Source organism: Lethenteron reissneri, chromosome 37 (assembly GCF_015708825.2).
Source record: "Lethenteron reissneri isolate LAM-NWPU_2019-01 chromosome 37, ASM1570882v1, whole genome shotgun sequence".
NCBI classification, from domain to species: domain Eukaryota; kingdom Metazoa; phylum Chordata; class Hyperoartia; order Petromyzontiformes; family Petromyzontidae; genus Lethenteron; species Lethenteron reissneri.
The window spans coordinates 6,240,280-6,258,700 of NC_083815.1; the positions used below are offsets into that span (position 1 = coordinate 6,240,280).

The window sequence follows — 18,421 nt, forward strand, 5'->3', positions numbered from 1 at the left end:
TGTGACGTATTCAAGCACGCCGATTCGTGCAGGTTGCTCAACGAGGGTACAGCACTGGCTCAGATATCGCTCACCAACGATGTTGGCCGTGGCGAGGGATCGAACTTAGATCAACAGTTTCATACCGCGGTGAACTAACCGCGACGCTATTACTCGGGCCCGTTTTAAAATGGTGACAGTCCCCACATCCTGCCTGCCAAAGGCAGTAAGCCCACTACAGGCCACACGCGGTGTGGCACGGCCATTGACGACGACGACGACGTCACCAAGCCCCCCGTCTCACCATCTCCCGTCCAGCGGCACATGCAGGAAGTTAACAGTCGGTACAGTAATCGATGACTTAATAGCCCGGCTCGAGTGGAACACCACTGCAGATGTATGCACGTTGAACTTCTCTCGCACCGTAAGTAGCCAACCGTGCCATGATACACTATCAGCTGCCGTGGGATTCTGACACAACTACGGGAATGGCGACGTGGCCGAGCGGTCGTGCGACTGCCGCTCGTTACGAGGGCTTCATCGTCCCAAGTCACCGTGTCGCGCCAACCCCGGCAATGCCCTCCCCCCCCCCCATCCTCCCGCCTCGCCTGCCCTCCCTCCCCTGTACTGGGCTTGGCCAGGACACATGAGAGCGAGGCGACGCAGACGCACCTCACGGACGCGGAGGGGGTGTCCGACAGGTCGGACAGCGACGGGGACGAGGGCGCGCACAGCGAAGACAGCGACTCGGACACGTCGGAGAGAGCCGATGACAGCATCAGGGGCAGCGGGCGGCTCAAGGAGACCACGTACTGCCAGCAGACCGACGAAGAGCTGGGCCAGGTGAGCCTCCAGAGATGGCGGCAGCTCTCCTGGTGTTTTTTTCCTCTTCCCCCCCCGCACCCGCACCCCCCCCGATAATTGTGCTCTTGTTGAGGTGGCTGTCTTGGGAAATGTGTGAGTCGTCACGGGACACTAAAATATAAAGTTTTCTGTCAGTGGCGTAATAATACTTGCCGTTGCCTCCTCTTCTCGCATTGTGTTGTGCTACGAAGAATGGCCACTTCTCAAAACGTTGCTAATTATGTATTTTTTGTTACTTTTTCAAGGCCACAGTGTGATTGACGAGCGCCTTGTTATCTGCATGTATGCATGTTGAACTTTTTGCGCACCGCACGTAGCCAACCCTGCCAATCGGAGGTGTGCGGAATTTGTGCTCGCGCACCACTGCCAACGCAGCAGCAGCAGCATCACCGAATAATGATGATGATGATGCCCGGTGGTCAATTCTCGGTCCGTGACGACGCGGCAAATGCTTTGCGGTCCCGCGCAGGTGGGGGAACTGTCGCAGATGGAGGAGGTGTCGGAGGAGCACAAGGGTCTCATCTGGGGTCTCATCAAGCAGCTGCGGCCAGGCATGGACCTGTCGCGCGTGGTGTTGCCCACCTTCGTGCTGGAGCCGAGGTCTTTTCTGGACAAGCTCTCCGACTACTACTACCACGCCGACCTGCTCTCGCAGTGAGCCGCCCGACTCGACGACCCAGGCCAATCCCTTGCGCGCATACACCAAATGCTCGCGGAAGTCCGGCACCGTCCCTTTCGTTGTCCCTTTGTGCCGTGTCGTTGCTCCGGAGACCGGGAGATCGACGGTCGACGTTCGGTCGTCGCATTGGCGCCGTTCGTCGTGATTTCTCACTGAACAGAGTGGGCCGCGTGAAGGCTGCCATCATCCACAGCGAAACACTCTCCGCTGCTCCTGACGCGGCTATCTGGCTTGACCACCTGGGTGTGAAATTGTAGTCGTTGCTCTGCATCTACATCAGCCGCACAAAAGAAAGAGAAGATTGTCCCTTTCTCCACCGGCACATCCGAGCCGCGCTGGCGAAGGGCCCTCGCGGTAAGGAAGGGTGATTTTCCACTGGCTATTAGGCATGCCAAGCCAGAACCAAACTTCGATATACGCTGGCCTGACAAAAAACATTTGAATCGACCTCGGGACCAATCAGGGCCAAGGGGCGGGACTAATGACGCAATCATTGCATGTGACGTCAGTCAGTACACTGTGAGGACACGGTGTCGCCGCGTCGTCGATATGACGTCACGCATCACGTGTGATGCCAGCGGGGCATGGCTTGGCTTCTGCAGTGGGAAAAGCAACCTACTCCTCCTGACCCGCGACGGCCTAGCTTCATACAGCCCTGGCATGGCTTGGATGTGCCAGTGGAAAAGGGGTACAAGACTCCTGGGAACCAGGCTCTGCCAGCCCAGGAACATCCCAGCTCTGGCCGCAGAAACAGCAGCAGGGTCCAGATCCCCCGATTAGCACGGTTGACTATGTATGGTGCGATAGAAGTTCAACGTACATATATTCATACAGATCCATATCCCTGTGCTCCATGAAGCATGGTACGCCATGGGATCACCCCCTCCCCTATGTCCCACCCATCCCCGCACAACAACTCCCACTCTGCCAGGCATGTAACAATGCTGCGAATCACGACACGTGTACAGAACCCTAAGCATGGGATCGGGTTGCACGAGCTTGGCTTGGCAATTGAAAAACAAAGGATGCAGGTGGCATCTCAAATTTTATCTCATTAAGGCCACTCCCATAGCCTGTGACCTGCGTAAGAAGCCAAAGTAGAGAGGGGCTGTGGATGCAGCCATGAGCAAGCAGAGCGATCAATGGCCAAAGACCTTCAGTAGCTGGGCATCACTTGGTAAAGGCCACATCGATGATGGATGACTGGACACCGATGGCGACGTTTGTGCGCAACGCAGGTTGGCAACCGGGCTGAATGCAATCGGCGTCACTTTTAAAGATAAATTGCAGCACAGATCTCTAACCCTGCCTTTTGGGGGTGGGGTGGTCATGGCTGCAAGCTTTGGATTCGTTTAGCCTGGGATAACTGCCCTTGAAATGGGAACTGCCCAGTAAACATGGAACGTTAAGCCAATGTTGGTACATCGGCTTCAAGCACATGCCAATGAATTTTGATTTAAAGCTTTCGTGACTGCAGGGATTCATATTCTTGGTTCTTTCGGTAAAGTCACGTAGAAGGGAAATAAAATAATATAAAACAATAAAAATTGTCAAAATTTGTGAGAATTTTTTATAATATAAAACAATAAAAATTCTCAAAATTTGTGAGCATATATTTTTAAATATTATTTTATTTCCCTTCTACGTGACTTTACCGAAAGAACCAAGAATACACATGCCAATGGTGGCTCGATGTTGCATGTTTACTGGATATTAGATCCAGCTCGGTACGAGTACCGAGCCAGCTCGCTCACTCGTGGCCATGGGGATGCGGCCTCCGCGGCTTTGCGCGATTCAGTTTAGACGTTTACAGCGGTGCGGGTTGTTTTGTTTCACCAGAGCGGCATTGGAGGAGAATGCCTACGGCCGCATGAAACAGGTGGTACAGTGGTATCTCTCCGGCTTCTACAAAAAACCACAGGTACTCGAGAAGAGGCCCACCATGAAAATGTTGCGGCGCATGTCAAACGAAATCTATCACGAAAAGTTATATTTTCGATCAGATGTATAAAAAAAAAAATAAGTGTTGCAAGCGCGATTCAAGACGGCATGTTTACTTCAGACGAAAAACAGCAGCTATGCTCATCTTTTTGAGTTGTTCCCAAGCCAATAACGTGAATTCCACATTTTCATAGCAGGGCTCCTGTCTCTCCGTAAGATGTAAAATTAGACAAAGGGATACAGAGATTACATTTAGTATAGTGCACGCTCATGTCACTAAGAGCCAATTTAAACCGGAAGATCCTTATTTCAAGGGAGACATCTACCAAAATATGTACTGCGAAAGAGCAATTTAAATCTGTAAACAAAACACAATCAGAACCTTATGAAACAATTAGGAAGAAAAAAGTTACCATATTAAACTTATTCGCTTGAATCAAATTACGTAATATTAACTACCGAACAAAAATATTAATTTTTTTTTACATATAAATCGATAATTGAGATATATATATACACCACAAGCAGTCAATTGTTGTCTTGACTGCTCCGAGACTTGCTCTACCACACACACACACTAAGTCACCCTAATGAGACAGACTCATATTAGGCTACCGCAAACACTGTTGTGCTCGATAAAGCTGCAGTCCATCAACATGTCACCCTGCTGTGCGGAGTCCGCACCAAGGGAATGCTGAATTGTGGCGTTTCCTCTATTTTAAAGGGACCAAAGAAGCCTTACAACCCAATTCTTGGAGAAACGTTCCGATGCATGTGGTACCATCCCTCTACCGACAGCAAGACCTACTACATCGCTGAGCAGGTATCATTGTTTATCCACTTATGGACGAGTGCCTCCTCACGACGTCACCATCCTTCATCGTCGCCTGATGCCACGTTACATCTCACTTCACATCAGCTGGTCTCGTAACCTCATCACTTTGACGGTCACCCCCTTGTGCGCATGTTCTCTCCTTTGGCCGCAATTTGCATCAATTGGCCAGCGTGCCTTCTATAAGGCTCCGAGGTTGCGAGGTGTTAACTACCTCACCTGGTATACAGGAGGCTGTTGGTTCGATCCCGTTCCCGACACCTACATTTGGAGTTTGCATGTTCTCCCCGTGGTCGCGTGCATTTTTCGCCGGGTTCTCCGGTTTTCCCTCTACATTTAGAAACATACATTTAGAGTATTTGCCTGCAATACATTTCCATGTGATAAGCCACTTCGTTGGCCTATCATTTGTGGCCAGGTCGCTTCTGAAGATCTATATATAGCTCAGCGGGCCTTACCTGGTTTTAGCGTAGTTTTAAGTCAGCTCCACACTAAATATGTCTGTGAGTTGTGTTTTGTTCCCTGATCCATGTGTTGCTCTGTCTCTGCAATTCCAAACCTGCATCTCCCCCATGCATATTTAACAGCTGTTGTTCCCTCTGAATAATAATATTTTGTCTAGTGTCCGTGTTTGATCATGGACACGGTAAATAATAAGCAGTTAGTGCGAGCGGAAATTCGCACTTAATCATTTAAACTCTATTGATCCTCACTTTAATCATTATATAATCACAAGAGTGCTTATGACCTATGAATAGCTAACCCATATAACTAATCGCAAAATTTGTATAATGTCCTGTCATGGTGGATTGTGGGTAATTAAATATTAATTAAATAACATGTTTTGGTCTACCAGCCTATGAGTCTCCATTGGACCAATGTTAACTCGAATGGGTACTGGCTTAGTGACCAAAATGTTATTTCAGTATTGCATGATCAACACATCCTTGCTGATTGTTATTTTAAACTTAACAGTGATAAACACACATAGATATCACCGTCTCAAAACTGTAATGCTGTCCTAATACACTCTGCCTGTCTGAACGTACGTGCTGTGAAGAAGTGATATTGCCCGAAATGCCGCCTTTGAAATGCTGTTTTTCTTTTTAAGGCCACAGTGTCTTTGACGAATGTGTCGAGTTGTTTTTAAATCCTTCATATTAAGTTCACTTGCTTGCTTGCTTGCGCGCTTACGACTGTGCAAATCTTTCGGTCGTTTTTAACCCACTTTCCGTGATCCAATCGAGCTGACATTTTGCACACAGACTCGTTGTGCCTGACAATTTATTTTCGTGAAAATTTTTTTCCCAAATCTTACACTTGTTAGGAATTTTTTTTTTATTTAATTACCAATTGCTTAATGGTGGCAGGCAATCATCTGACCCATAGGTGGCAGCCATCTCAAGCCAGAGGACGAGAGGACTCTAGCCGCCACGCATATAAAGGATTTATAGTGAAAAACTTTGTTTTTACGGGTTAATTTTTTATATTTCATATAAATGCTGTAATTGATCTCCTCCATCCAAAACGGGGCCAGTGCCTGCACGACTCACGTGCCTACCTCCGCACACCCCCAGGGTGTACGTCTAATGCGCGTGCGATGAACGGCATTGGGATGTATAATGGGGAGGGTGTCCTTGAGAAGAGTTGACAATGCACGAATTTAGCCGGCTTTTGATTGCGCGGATGGAGACGGTGAATTGTCATGCTCCCTCTGTATTTTTCTGTTGCGCCTAGTCACTTTAAGATACTCCACTCTTTGGTTCTTCCGGTAAAAGTCACGTAGTTTGAAATAAAATAAAAACAAATCACGACGTTTCTATTGCAACACAAGCAATCATCATCAGGTGGGAAACCACAGCAAGAATTTTTTTTTTTGCTGAAGTAGGAGAGAGATGCTGTGGTAAGAGGTTATATAGGTAAGAGAGGGGGGAGGGGCAAGGGGGGAGAGAGAGGGGGGGTAGGGGGAGGGGAGCGCTGAGTGGACGCTAGGAGAGGGACGTGAAGCTGGAGGGGGGGAGTGGGCGGGGCTGGAAGTGAAAGGCACAGAGAGCTGGGGGGATGGGGGGTATGCGGGGGGAGAGTTAACTCGGAAACAAGGGCGGTGCACGAGTGCCAATGCAGCAACAATGCCAATGCAGCAACAATGCCAATGCAGCAGCAATGTCAATGCAGCAACAATGCCAATGCAGCAACAATGCCAATGCAGCAACAATGCCAATGCAGCAGCAACGCCAATGCAGCAACAATGCCAATGCAGCAACAATGCCAATGCAGCAACAATGCCAATGCAGCAACAACGCCAATGCAGCAACAATGCCAATGCAGCAACAATGCCAATGCAGCAACAACGCCAATGCAGCAACAACGCCAATGCAGCAACAATGCCAATGCAGCAACAATGCCAATGCAGCAACAATGCCAATGAAGCAACAATGCCAATGCAGCAACAATGCCAATGCAGCAACAATGCCAATGAAGCAACAATGCCAATGCAGCAACAACGCCAATTCAGCAACAATGCCAATGCAGCAGCAATGCCAATGCAGCAACAATGCCAATGCAGCAACAATGCCAATGCAGCAGCAATGCCAAACGCTGGGGATGCGGGGGGAAATTAACTCGGAAAAATAGACTAGTACCCAGCAGATATGATTTAACAACCATAAACAGTTAAGGTTTTACCTGGTTAATAACATCCTTCCAATGATTGCTCAATTTGTATCCATCTTCTCGGTTGAGGTTATGTTTATATATCTTGTTGGCTTCATGAACAAACCTTTGATAGTAGCCCGAAGGTTTCCAGAGTACCTTGATCTCGGAAAAAAACAATATCATGCGAGCCCACAGCGTTATAGCAATGGTCAGCCACGGCAGAGGTATTGGTTCTGCCATGTTTGAAGATGTTGCTTGTTCATGTTTTTGTTTGTTGCGGTTGCACCCAATCCAAGAGCCGAATGGCTCACAGGGCTATACATAATCTGAACTGAACTGTGGCCATCTGCGGCGAGACGACGCAACAAAAGGCAACCAAGAGTGGATGACTTCCAATGAAGCTGCCGTGGATTTCGCTTTAGAAAATAAACACGTGCGGGTTGCCAACTATTTTTCCAAGGACTCTGCACAATTTTGACGTGGGTGAGGGCTCTCTGTTAGAAGGAACACTGGTTTCAATGATCGCGCCTTGGGTATTAGCGACGTAGCCCAAACAGATCTGTAATGACAAGTGCCGTTAGCGAGCAACTATGAAGGCCGGCACGGCACACAAGGGGGTGGGTGGCCAACACCGTGTTCGGCCGCCTTTGTCTCCCCAGTGCTGATGCTTACACACCACACCAGGCACTCACGAAAGGCTGAGTCAACCTAAAGGAGGCCCAGGACCGGCTCAGAAATTCGTCAGTTATGTTGGCCGTGAGCGGGAAACGAACTCAGGTCACCGGGTTCGTAGCTCAGCGCGCTAATCGCTACGCGACCGTTCGCACACACACACACCCACAACCACAACCGTCTCCATTGCCTTCTAGGTGTCTCATCATCCTCCCGTCTCGGCAATATACGTCAGCAACCGGAAGGATGGCTTCTGTATCAGCGCCACCGTGTTCGCCCGATCAAAGTTCTACGGTAAGGGCTCTCCCCTCGACGTTCGGTCGCGTGACAACGCAGCGCCAACGCGGCCGGCAGAGTCTGCCGCAACGAGCACTCGTCGACGCAACGTTTTGCAAACGGCGTGGCTGCTGCGACTGTGATAAGAGTTTGCCCAACTTCTTCCAGCTCCGAGAATGTTAAGATTTTGTCGCTCTTGACTGTCACGGGACAATTTCACAGCAGAGTGTGTGTGGGAAAGTGTGCACCCCTATGATGTAAAATATATATTTGGAAAACTCGTTGGTTCTTTCGGTAAAGTCACGTAGGTAGAAAAAATAATAGATCGCGACGCTTCGATCGCAACACAAGCAGCCATCTTCAGGTGAAATAGAGTCTTTGATCGCAAAATGAGTCTTTTTCACCTGACGACGGTTGCTTGTGTTTTTTTATTTAAAGCTTTCGTGACTGCAGGGATTCATATTCTTGGTTTTTTCGGTAAGTCACGTAGAAGGGAAATAATAAAATAATATTTATATTATGTTAATATTATTATATATTATTATATTATTTTATTATTTTCCTTCTACGTGACTTTACGGAAAGAACCAAGAATATGGTTGCTTGTGTTGCGATCGAAACGTCGTGATCTATTATTTTTTCTACCTACGTGACTTTACCAAATGAACCAAAGAGTATGGATTCCTGCAGTCACGAAAGCTTCAAATCAAGATTAATATATTGGTAAAATCACTTCACAGATCTCATGAGAGAGGTCCTGTGAAAAATCTATTCCGCAGATAATATCTGACAACATAGTGGTGCACTGCTTTGCCCGATTTGTTAATTCTCCTAACGACATAATATTGGAATAAATTGAGGATTTTAAAAATACCGAAAAAAAAGCTACACAAAAAATCAACAGCCAATGTCCGATGGACATACTCGCTCTTGGCCTAGAAATGTGTAATTTCTCTTTACTTCGCTCGGGGGCTGCAAAACGGGAGACGATCGCTGCCCGGTCGCTCGCTCTGCGTCTCTCCGACCTTTCGAACCCTCCCAGGAAACTCGCTGTCGGCGATCCTCGACGGCACGGTCCGCCTGAGCTTGCTGGAGCGAGGGGAGGAGTACGTCATCACCATGCCCTACGCCCACTGCAAAGGTGCCGCCACCAGCCGGGGCCCTCGCTCCTCGCAAGACCAACGCGCTCACACCGAGCGGGGAGTCGAACCCCTTTCGCCAAAGCTGGGCTCTCCGATTTATGCCATCGATTACGCTTGCCGATTATTACTCGGATAATCGGATACAAACTAATTGTTGGGGGAGGGGGCCGGAGGTTGGGGTGGGGGGGGTGCAGAAAAAAAGTCTCACCTCTGTTCCCGCGTGTGCCGCTGGACGGGAGGTGATGGGCGTGGATTGGTGACGTCACAGGCATCATCGGTTTACGTCACGCCGTTTGTGGTTTGTAAGGGACATCAGGGCGGCTAAGTTTTCAAAGGGGCGCGAGTAATCGATCACAGCAACAGTTGTCCACTACAATTATTCGTCAATTAATCGGCTTAACTCATCGTCCCAGCTGTCAATATCTCCGTGTCACAGCTGAGCTCCATCACCCCGCCACCCCTCCCCCCCCCCACCCTTTGCAGGCATTCTGTATGGGACCATGACACTGGAGCTTGGTGGAAAGATTGGAATTGAGTGCCAGAAGACCGGCTACAGCGCCAGCATTGAGTTCAAGCTCAGGGTAAATGCTAAAGCCAGCACACATCAATTCCTAAAGCTGTTGCATTAACACATGCATACTTCTAAATGCATAGCAATACACCGTGTCGTTCTTTACAAAAACAATTGCATAGTGCATGAGGATAGACGCTGGATCCGAAGTGTGCTTATAGCAGGAGAAGCCCTTTGCCTTCCACCTCACCTGTGCAATGTAACAATGCGTTGCTTTATATCAGAATTGTGCTAATATAAGGTGTGCCTACATCCACCTCCTATTGCGGCGATTACAATTGAACAGTCCTTTGGTCAATCCACGACTGGATCAAGGCCTCCCACCACATGACGTGTCGGCCATGGGGGCTGTTTGGCCATACTTCACCAAGCCCGTCGTGGTGTGGGTTGGTGAAGGGGTACGACCGGTTCGGATATCACTCGCCACTGATGGCAGTCGTGGCCGGGACTTGAACCGAGGTCGCAGAGTTCGTAGGGCACAAGCGCGCTGTTAACCCTTTCCCATTTAGAGACAACTGCAAGTTGCAGGGTGGGGTGTCCCGTTCGCCGCTGAATCTCGGAACGCGCAAGCGATTCGGCGCTAATTTTACTTAGAGAGGCGTAGCGCCGTTCCTTTTAAAAGACATTGAACTCACCGCAGAAGACTGTAGCGACGCAGAGAACTGGAGCGACACGGCCGCACTCTAAGATAGCTGGCGCCAAGCTGTGCCACGCGCTCTCCCGCATGGCCTTGTGGGAGCCTCGGTACGTCATCGGAACCATAAAAAAACTATTACGTACACATACGTCATCGAAAAGGGAAACAGTTATCGGAAGGGTTAAATGCTCCACTGCTTCCTCCCTGAAGTGTCCAATGAGATTACGAATGAAAAGCGCGTCTGTGTGCAATGGTAATTCACGTTTTATTTCCCTATTCACTAAAGGCACAGCTGCTGTATTATTCATAAGCGTGATACATATTTAATGGGGGGGTCCTACATAATGCAAGCGACAAGAAACAAAGGTGAGTTTAATAAAAACAAATGATCTGAAAACAATCCCACCTTCAGAAGAAACTATAGCGCTTGCTCAATTTCTTGCGATTGCTATGCACGCTCATTGTACTGTATAGAGGGAGATCCATTTATAGATGCCCCACTGACCTCTGGTGACCCTCTTGACCTCTCAACCGTTGATTGGGGTATTGTGAAAGCGATCGTCCTGTGTCGTAGAGGAGCGTTAAAAACATGTCACGAGTGTATTGATATATAGCACACACGGGGACTCCTCTACTTACAAACATTCGACTTACGTACGTTCAGAGATACGAACAAACCTGTCCGTATGTCCAGTTGCCTGTTCGGACCGAGAGTCGTAAGTTCAACCACCACGCAATAGATGGCGGTGGTGGCATCTACATCTGCAGAACATGAAGAATCAGTCGCATCTACATCTACAGGAGATTATTCAACTTTTAAAGCCATTCCTCGTGTTTAGTTTACACGCCGAACAACATGTTTGGAATCGACAGGAGTAAAGTTGGACTTACGGACAAATCGACTTACGAACAGACCTCTGGAAGCTAACTCGTTCGTAAGTAGAAGAATCCCTGTGTGATTTCTTCCTGTTTTATTATCGTCCGTACGTTTGTCTTCTTTTACTATTCATCGTAAGCGGCGACTCTTCTGTTTCTCTCGTGGGGGAATTTGAATATTTAGACGGCATTGTGGAGGCTTTGAATGTCGTTTCTCTCATTATTTCTCCCTGTTATTTGAGTGGAGCATCTATCAACGAATGACCCTGTGTAACTTGATAAATGTCAAAGGCTCAATAATTCAACATGATGACTCTGTACTCCCCCCCCCCCGTATCCGCTAGCCCCTGCTTGGTGGAAATGACTGCGTGAATCAGATTTCTGGAAAAATCCAACTCGGAAAGGAAGTCTTCTGCAACCTGGAAGGCCACTGGGTAAACACATCATCATTCCGACTCTGGGGGGCGCAGCCACGCGTAGCCACTGCGCCGCCCGGAGACATGGATAAGAGACACCGGGCAACATTCTGGACAACAATGGTGGTGTTTTTGAGTCCGCGATTTTCTCCCTTCACACGCAATTGCGACGTGAATGCTCATTATAAACTAAAAAAACGATTTTAAACATTTTACTAGGTAAGGCCGATTGAGCTATATAGGTATTTTTTCAGAAGCGACCTGGCCACAAATGACAGCTGGATGAAGTGGCTTACCGTGTGGAAATTTATATCAGCCCAATACTAAACTGCATGTTGATTCTAAATGTGGAGGGGAAAACCGGATGACCCGGAAACAATCCACACGACCTTGAGGAGAAAGACATGCAACTCCAAATACAGGCACTCGTTGACACACGCGAAAGATGCGTTCCTCGAAAAACGCGCGTATCTCAAAATTGCGAATGTCAAAAGCGATTTTCCCATAGGGGATTTCACTCACACTCGCAGACATAATTGCCTAAATCATCCTCGCCTATATCAATACAATACGCGTACACACAATGTAATACTCGGTCCTTAACTCTTCACCACCTGTGTTTTCTTGCTTGAGTACCCTCTCATTAATTATATCCCTTCATCACTTGTGCCCCTTCCCCTCCGCATGTTAGACATCCGGCCACCTGTGTTCTTAATGATCCCTTCACACAAGTTATCGTACCGCACTGGCTGCTGGCAACGCCATTGGGTGGTGGTGCCAGGCTGGGCGTGGCGTGTATGTCACATTGCGGGTGACATTATTCCGAAAATTGCCTCTCGTATGTCAATAAAAGGTCTAAATACAAAGGGCCGCGTTATTCCAAAACGGCGTGCCAAAAAAGCACGGAAACCGAGGATTGCCTGTATACAGGCATACAGGGTCAGGATCGAACCCACGACCTTCTGTATACCAGGCGAGGTAGCTAACATCTCATAGCCACCGTCGCCCTCCTGACGCTTTGGCTTGGGTTGGCCCATTCCGTAAGCTAGCGCCGCCACTGCATTGCAGGACCGAGAGGTGTTCATCCAGGACCACAAGACGGGAGCCTCGGAGGAGTTCTGGAATCCGGACGCCGAGGTCAGGGCACGCAGACTGACGAGGCACCTGGTGCACCTGGAGGAGCAGGGCGACTACGAGTCGGAGAAGTGAGTGTCGCGGTGCAAAAGGAAAAATTATTGGTGTACTAATGAAATACTAATGCAATACTTTATCCATTTACAGTATTTTATTTTCAGTGGGTTGCTTTCCTCGCCTATACTTTGCACTCCGATCGTTTGTTGCTGTCGTTTGTTGCTGTTACTTTCTGAGCCCGTGCCCCTGCTGGACATCTGTGAACAAGAGCTTCGTAGATCATCGGATTTATCCAGGATAAATAAAGATTCTGATTTCGAAGACTTCACACCGGGTTGCAGCATTGCTATATTGGCTGTGAACTCACTTCTGTTGTCATTACGTTTTCAGGACAAAGAGCCCAACCGAAAACTCTGAATCTATCCGTCTCTAACTGAATTGTGACCATTGCTGACATATTGGCTGATAATTTATCTATTTTTTCCGTGGTAAGGCAGTGTTAATAACAAGTGTTTTTTTTTAGATACATGTTTACATACGCCATGTATGAATTCAGACATCGAAGATATTGCTTTGCCTATTGTTATAGGCTGCTGCAAGTGTCCATAGTGGGCAGTACGTAGAGGGCAGTGAAGACAAAGCCATTGTTCTTCTTGGTTCTTTCGGTAAAGTCACGTAGAAGGGAAGCAATAAAATAATAAAAATAAAACATTATAAAATAAAATAATTCTCACGACGTTTCGGCCACAACGCAAGCATGTTTTATTTTTATTATTTTATTGCTTCCCTTCTACGTGACTTTACCGAAAGAACCAAGAAGATGGATCCCTGCAGTCACGAAAGCTTTAAATCGAAAATTAAAGCCATTGTTGTACTCTACTTGATGCTCCCACCTTTACCCATCCGCAATGACCGGCATGGTTGAGTGGTCAAATAACCCCCATGACCTGCAGGCCGGGGTTGTAGGCCTTCATCCATCAGTGGATTTCGTTTGTTGTCCTTCCCCCGCACCGGCCGATTAGCACGGTTGGCAATGTACGGTGCGAAAGAAGTTTAACGTACATGCATACAACGGGGCTGTCTATAACTTGTTCCTTAACCGTAGATGCGAATTACTCGACCGCAGATGCGGCAACTTCAGACGCAAATGTTCCACCGGTTGTCCGCGCTGTGGCTCTACAATTGAATGCGTGCTACGGGATGTCGGCGCAGTGCGCTAACGACTGCTCCACCGCTCCCCCCCCTCCTCCTCACACAAAACAAACGCACGCACACACGTACACACACACGCACAAGCCAGGCTGTGGCAACACGTCACGACGGCGATCTCACAGCGGGATCAGCACGAGGCGACGCAGCAGAAGTTCCTGCTGGAGGAGGCCCAGAGGGAGGGGGCTCGTGAGCGCGCCGAGCAGCAGGAGGAGTGGACGCCGTGCCTCTTCGAGTTGGAGCCCCTCGTGGGAGAGTGGCAGTACAAATACGCAGAGTAAGTGCCCTCTCCCCCCCCCCCCCCCCCCACTCGACTTAAACATGGATCGCTTCATGGCCAGGTTTCCGCCGTGTGGCTCTTTCCGACGTGGTTGTAGGTTCGCGCGGGAGGTGGTGGGGGAGGTTCACAGAGTTGGTGCCGGTCTGACATGTGGCCGGTTAAACGAACAGTGCCGGCTATCCTGGGCGTTATTCAGCAAAAGGCGATCTGAGAACCCTGCGGCTGTTGGGGGCTTCATTTGGAAACCGTTCCATGGACGAGCGTTTGCAGGCCTATTTGGTTGATGGGCCCAAGTGTTTATTTTATGGCGGTGGCAAAGCAGACACGTCCATAGACTTACACATTATTTTACCACCGTGTAAGTTTTCGCAATTGTGCTGGATAGATTTGACGTTCTTTCTTCAGGGAACTGAATACAGTTCCTGCAGTAGCACCCAGCCCATGGAGCAAAACGTTGGACCTAAAAATATATATAAAAAGTAAACCATGAAACTATTTAATTTTACCAGGTAAGGCCCAATGAGTGATAAATCTCTTTTTCCGAAGCAACCTGGCCACAAATGATAGTTCAACGAAGTGGCTTATCATGTGGAAATTAATCGCAGCCAAATACTCTAAACGCGTGTTTCTAAATGTGGAGGGAAAACCCGAATGACCCACGGGGAGAACACGCAAACTCCAAATATACAGACGTCAGAGTCGACATTGAACCCAGCACCTCCTGCATACCAGGCGAGGTAGTTAACATCCCGCCACCGCGCCTCTCATAAACATACGAACACAACATGACATTGTGCCGAACATGCGGCGTACATCCCGAAAACGCATCGACAAGGGCACATAGCAAACGTCACAGGCATCCGCAGCTGCCTTTCGGGCGCCTCGCCGAAGCCATTTTCACCGTTTCACCCCCCCCCCCGCCCCCGCCGGTTGCAGCCTCCGCCCGTGGGACCCTCTCAACGACATCGCGCAGTACGAGCAGGACGGCGTGATCCGGACCCACGTGCGGCACGACTCGAGCGTGGCGCGCTGCGCCAGCGCCCTGGGGCTCAGTCCGAGCGCCGCCCGCTCCTTCCTGCAGCGCCGCCGGGTGAGTGCGCATGGCACAACGACACCCCCTGAACCCCCCCCCCCCTTCCCGTAAAGGGCAGCCGTTTAAACGAGCGCGCCGGCGGTTTGTCGATGGGCGGTGGGATAAAGCGCAGGGTGCTCGTGACTCCCTGTCTCTTTCAAAGTCGTCCTGGGTCAGAGTGAAGGAGTCGGCCAATAGCTTCATAGCAGCTCTCTCTCGGAGCTCACCCGAGTAGAGGCCCTTTGGCCAGCAGTGGGGGCTGAACAGGAATTGCAGGGTTGCACCTTCACGTGTTTTTTATCGGGTAGGAGGGCAGTGGTGGCACAGTGGCTCACGCAATGCCCAACGAACCTGGCTACCTGTGTTAGATTCCTGGACGTGGCTAACATCAATCTTGCCATCGTTGGGGCACATCAATCATTCCTTCCTCCTGAGTTTCGATCTGCATTCTTCCCTGCTTGGTTCATTCTTTGACATTGCCTGTCCAGCTGACACGCAGTCTCCCACATTCGCCTTGTGCACTGCACTATGAACCTGATGACCTGAGTTTGATTCCCGGCCACGGCTAACATCAGTGGGTGAGTGATGTCTGAATCAGTGCCGCTGGGTCAGAAATAACCCCTTCCTCTGCCACCCTATCCCTTCACCTACCAGCACTGATCATCACGGTGAAGTTTGGTCAAACAAAACCACTTAATATATTACCCATTATGAAAAACTGATGGGGAGGGAATCGTTTATCAGTTTTAGAGAGATGCAATAATGTTGCATGTTGAGTCTAACCAAGCAAGATCTGAAATTGCAGGGATCGCTCCCATGTTACTGATGATAATAACACTGCCTGTGATAATAAATTACAACCCTGTGTCAAAACTCTTCATGTAGGCCTCACGGTGCTTTATGAGGGTTGTGGAATCTGAAGGAAAATGTAATCTTTTCTTCAATAATTCCATTATAGCTTAACGGTGTAGATTGCAAATTGACTGAGTTGTTTGCATAAATGGACACTTCTGGTTGAACAAATTGTATTGCAAGATGGCCGATAAGAGAAAAATACGGAACTATATGCAGCATAGAGTGAGTTACTGGGAAGCTGAAATTCCCAAATGAAATTTTACCTAACTTTCGTGACTGCAGGAATTCATATTCTTTGTTTTTTTCGGTAAAGTTACGTAAATAGTTAAATTACAAATAAAAGCAAAAAACCCACGACGTTTCGATCGCAACACAAGCGGTCTTCGTCAGGCGGTAGAGAAAAGAGGATTTTTAAAATTGTATTTTTTTATTTTCTATCTACGTGACTTTACCGAAAGAACCAAAGAATATCCCAAATGAAATGTTGAATAACTCTTGAGTGGATTAGTTAAAAATGTTGATAAAAGGATGGGATTGAGGGTAAACCTTCGTCGCGACTTTGTCTTGGGAACTATTGCTCCGACTGCCTGTGACATCTGAGCCCTGAGCGTTCCGGGAGGGCGAGCGTGTTGGATTGCCGCGTGGGTCTTCCCTGTGATGGGCGAAAATCAATCGCGTGCAGAGATCGTCCAAAGACGAGAAGAGGAGCGAGCGACGTGACCAGGAGAGCCGGGCATCGACACCCGACCTCGATCACCGCGACTCCTCCGACATGGACGGTGCGACGCGAACCGCCATTGCGATGATGCAGAAATGTAAACGCGGGACGGCCCTCTTTGTCAGTCCACCGCTTGGAGGCCTCCAAACGCCGTACGGATTGTGAGGGTTTATTTGACCATGCTTCACCGCGCTGGTCGGTGCAGGGTGGTCAAGGGCGGAGAGCATAGACGTTGGGTGCGTGGAAGGTATAGGAGGTCCCTGCTTTTGCGACACAATGCGTTCCCGGAAACCTCGTCTTGTCGTAATTCAGATCGTCCTAAATCGGACTCCTATTTTCCCTGTTGACAGCAGAAACGGTGTAAACATCACTTGTCGATGTGTTTTTCCTTTTATCAGCCATATTTGAGGGTTTAATAGGTAAACATCCACAAAAAACACTTTGAGAAAAACTTAAGCTCCACGCCCAAGTCACATGAGTATACGTCGTAAATCAAGTTGCTGCGTCCTAAATCGATCCGTGGTGGCATTACGTCGTAAATTTTGATCGTCGTAAACCGGAGACCGCCTGTACAATAGAACAATGTATTTTGTAGCGCTGCCCTCTGCTGCCCACCACATAGCCACGCTAGCCTGTTAGTTGCATGGTGGTCACCCATCCTAGCACTTATCCAGGCACGAGCCTGCTTGGCTTCTGAGGTCTGATCAGATTGGGCACATTCTGGGCAACCAACAGACACACGATCTCTCTGTTCAAATGGGCAACGGCGGATGCACTCGTCTCTGTTGGTGGCCCCCAACCAGTGGTGATACTTCCACATTCCCTTGGCAGGTGCCATGCTATTCAGAAATTGACTACAAATATAGCAATGCCCCGATTTACGCCCCCAACTTTTGCGCCGTTTTGCAAATATGACGTCACTTTATTATCAACACCGCGACTCGATTTGCATCGCCTCCAACCCGCATACACTCGCGTCGCCGACAGCATCGTCCGTCCTTTCTCGCTATGCGTCGCCTCTCAGCCCTCGCCTCCACCACCTACCCTGTCAATCGCTTCGATTTACGTCATTGCGATATTCGTCGTGGCACCTTTCACGAACGCATCCCCCGACGTAAACCGGTGGTATAGCTGCACCGTCGTTGGTGTGGAGCCGTGGGGCTTTTAGGCGTTGTGCATCTAAGCGTGGGGATTGGTGTGGCCAGAAGATGGCGGTGTTGGAGTATGCTTGGGATTTCTATGGTCGAGTACAGGAACTCCTCTACTTACGAACGTTCGACTTACGTACGTTTAGAGATATGAACAAACCTGTCCGTATGTCCATTTGCCTGTTCGGACCGAGAGTTGTAAGTTCAACCGCCGCGCAATAGATGGCGGTGGTGGCATCTACATCTACAGATTATAAAACATTTTAATCCATTCACCGTGTTTACTGTACATGCCGTACAACATGAGTAAAGTAGGACTTCGAATAAATCGACTTCCAAACAGACCTCTGGAACCTAACTCGTTCGTAAGTAGAGGAGTCCCTGTACTCCTCACATACTTTCCTCACACATACCACCCCTCATGGTACTGGCCAAATATCCCAGTTCAGGATGCTTCGGGGAGAAAAA

General features: G+C 48.9%; 1 protein-coding gene across 2 annotated transcripts in view; it reads left to right on the forward strand.

Annotated features, from left to right (window-relative positions):
* LOC133351491 (oxysterol-binding protein-related protein 8-like) overlaps positions 1-18,421 on the forward strand; it is a 116,793-nt gene that overhangs the window by 94,387 nt on the left and 3,985 nt on the right. For both annotated transcript variants that reach the window (XM_061566747.1, XM_061566748.1), the window contains 12 exons: positions 621-822; positions 1,313-1,497; positions 3,362-3,443; positions 4,188-4,286; positions 7,820-7,916; positions 8,941-9,039; positions 9,524-9,621; positions 11,469-11,558; positions 12,609-12,745; positions 13,972-14,157; positions 15,097-15,250; positions 16,770-16,866. In XM_061566747.1, coding sequence (XP_061422731.1) covers positions 621-822; positions 1,313-1,497; positions 3,362-3,443; positions 4,188-4,286; positions 7,820-7,916; positions 8,941-9,039; positions 9,524-9,621; positions 11,469-11,558; positions 12,609-12,745; positions 13,972-14,157; positions 15,097-15,250; positions 16,770-16,866 — 1,526 coding nt within the window. The remainder of the gene's footprint in view (positions 1-620; positions 823-1,312; positions 1,498-3,361; positions 3,444-4,187; positions 4,287-7,819; positions 7,917-8,940; positions 9,040-9,523; positions 9,622-11,468; positions 11,559-12,608; positions 12,746-13,971; positions 14,158-15,096; positions 15,251-16,769; positions 16,867-18,421) is intronic.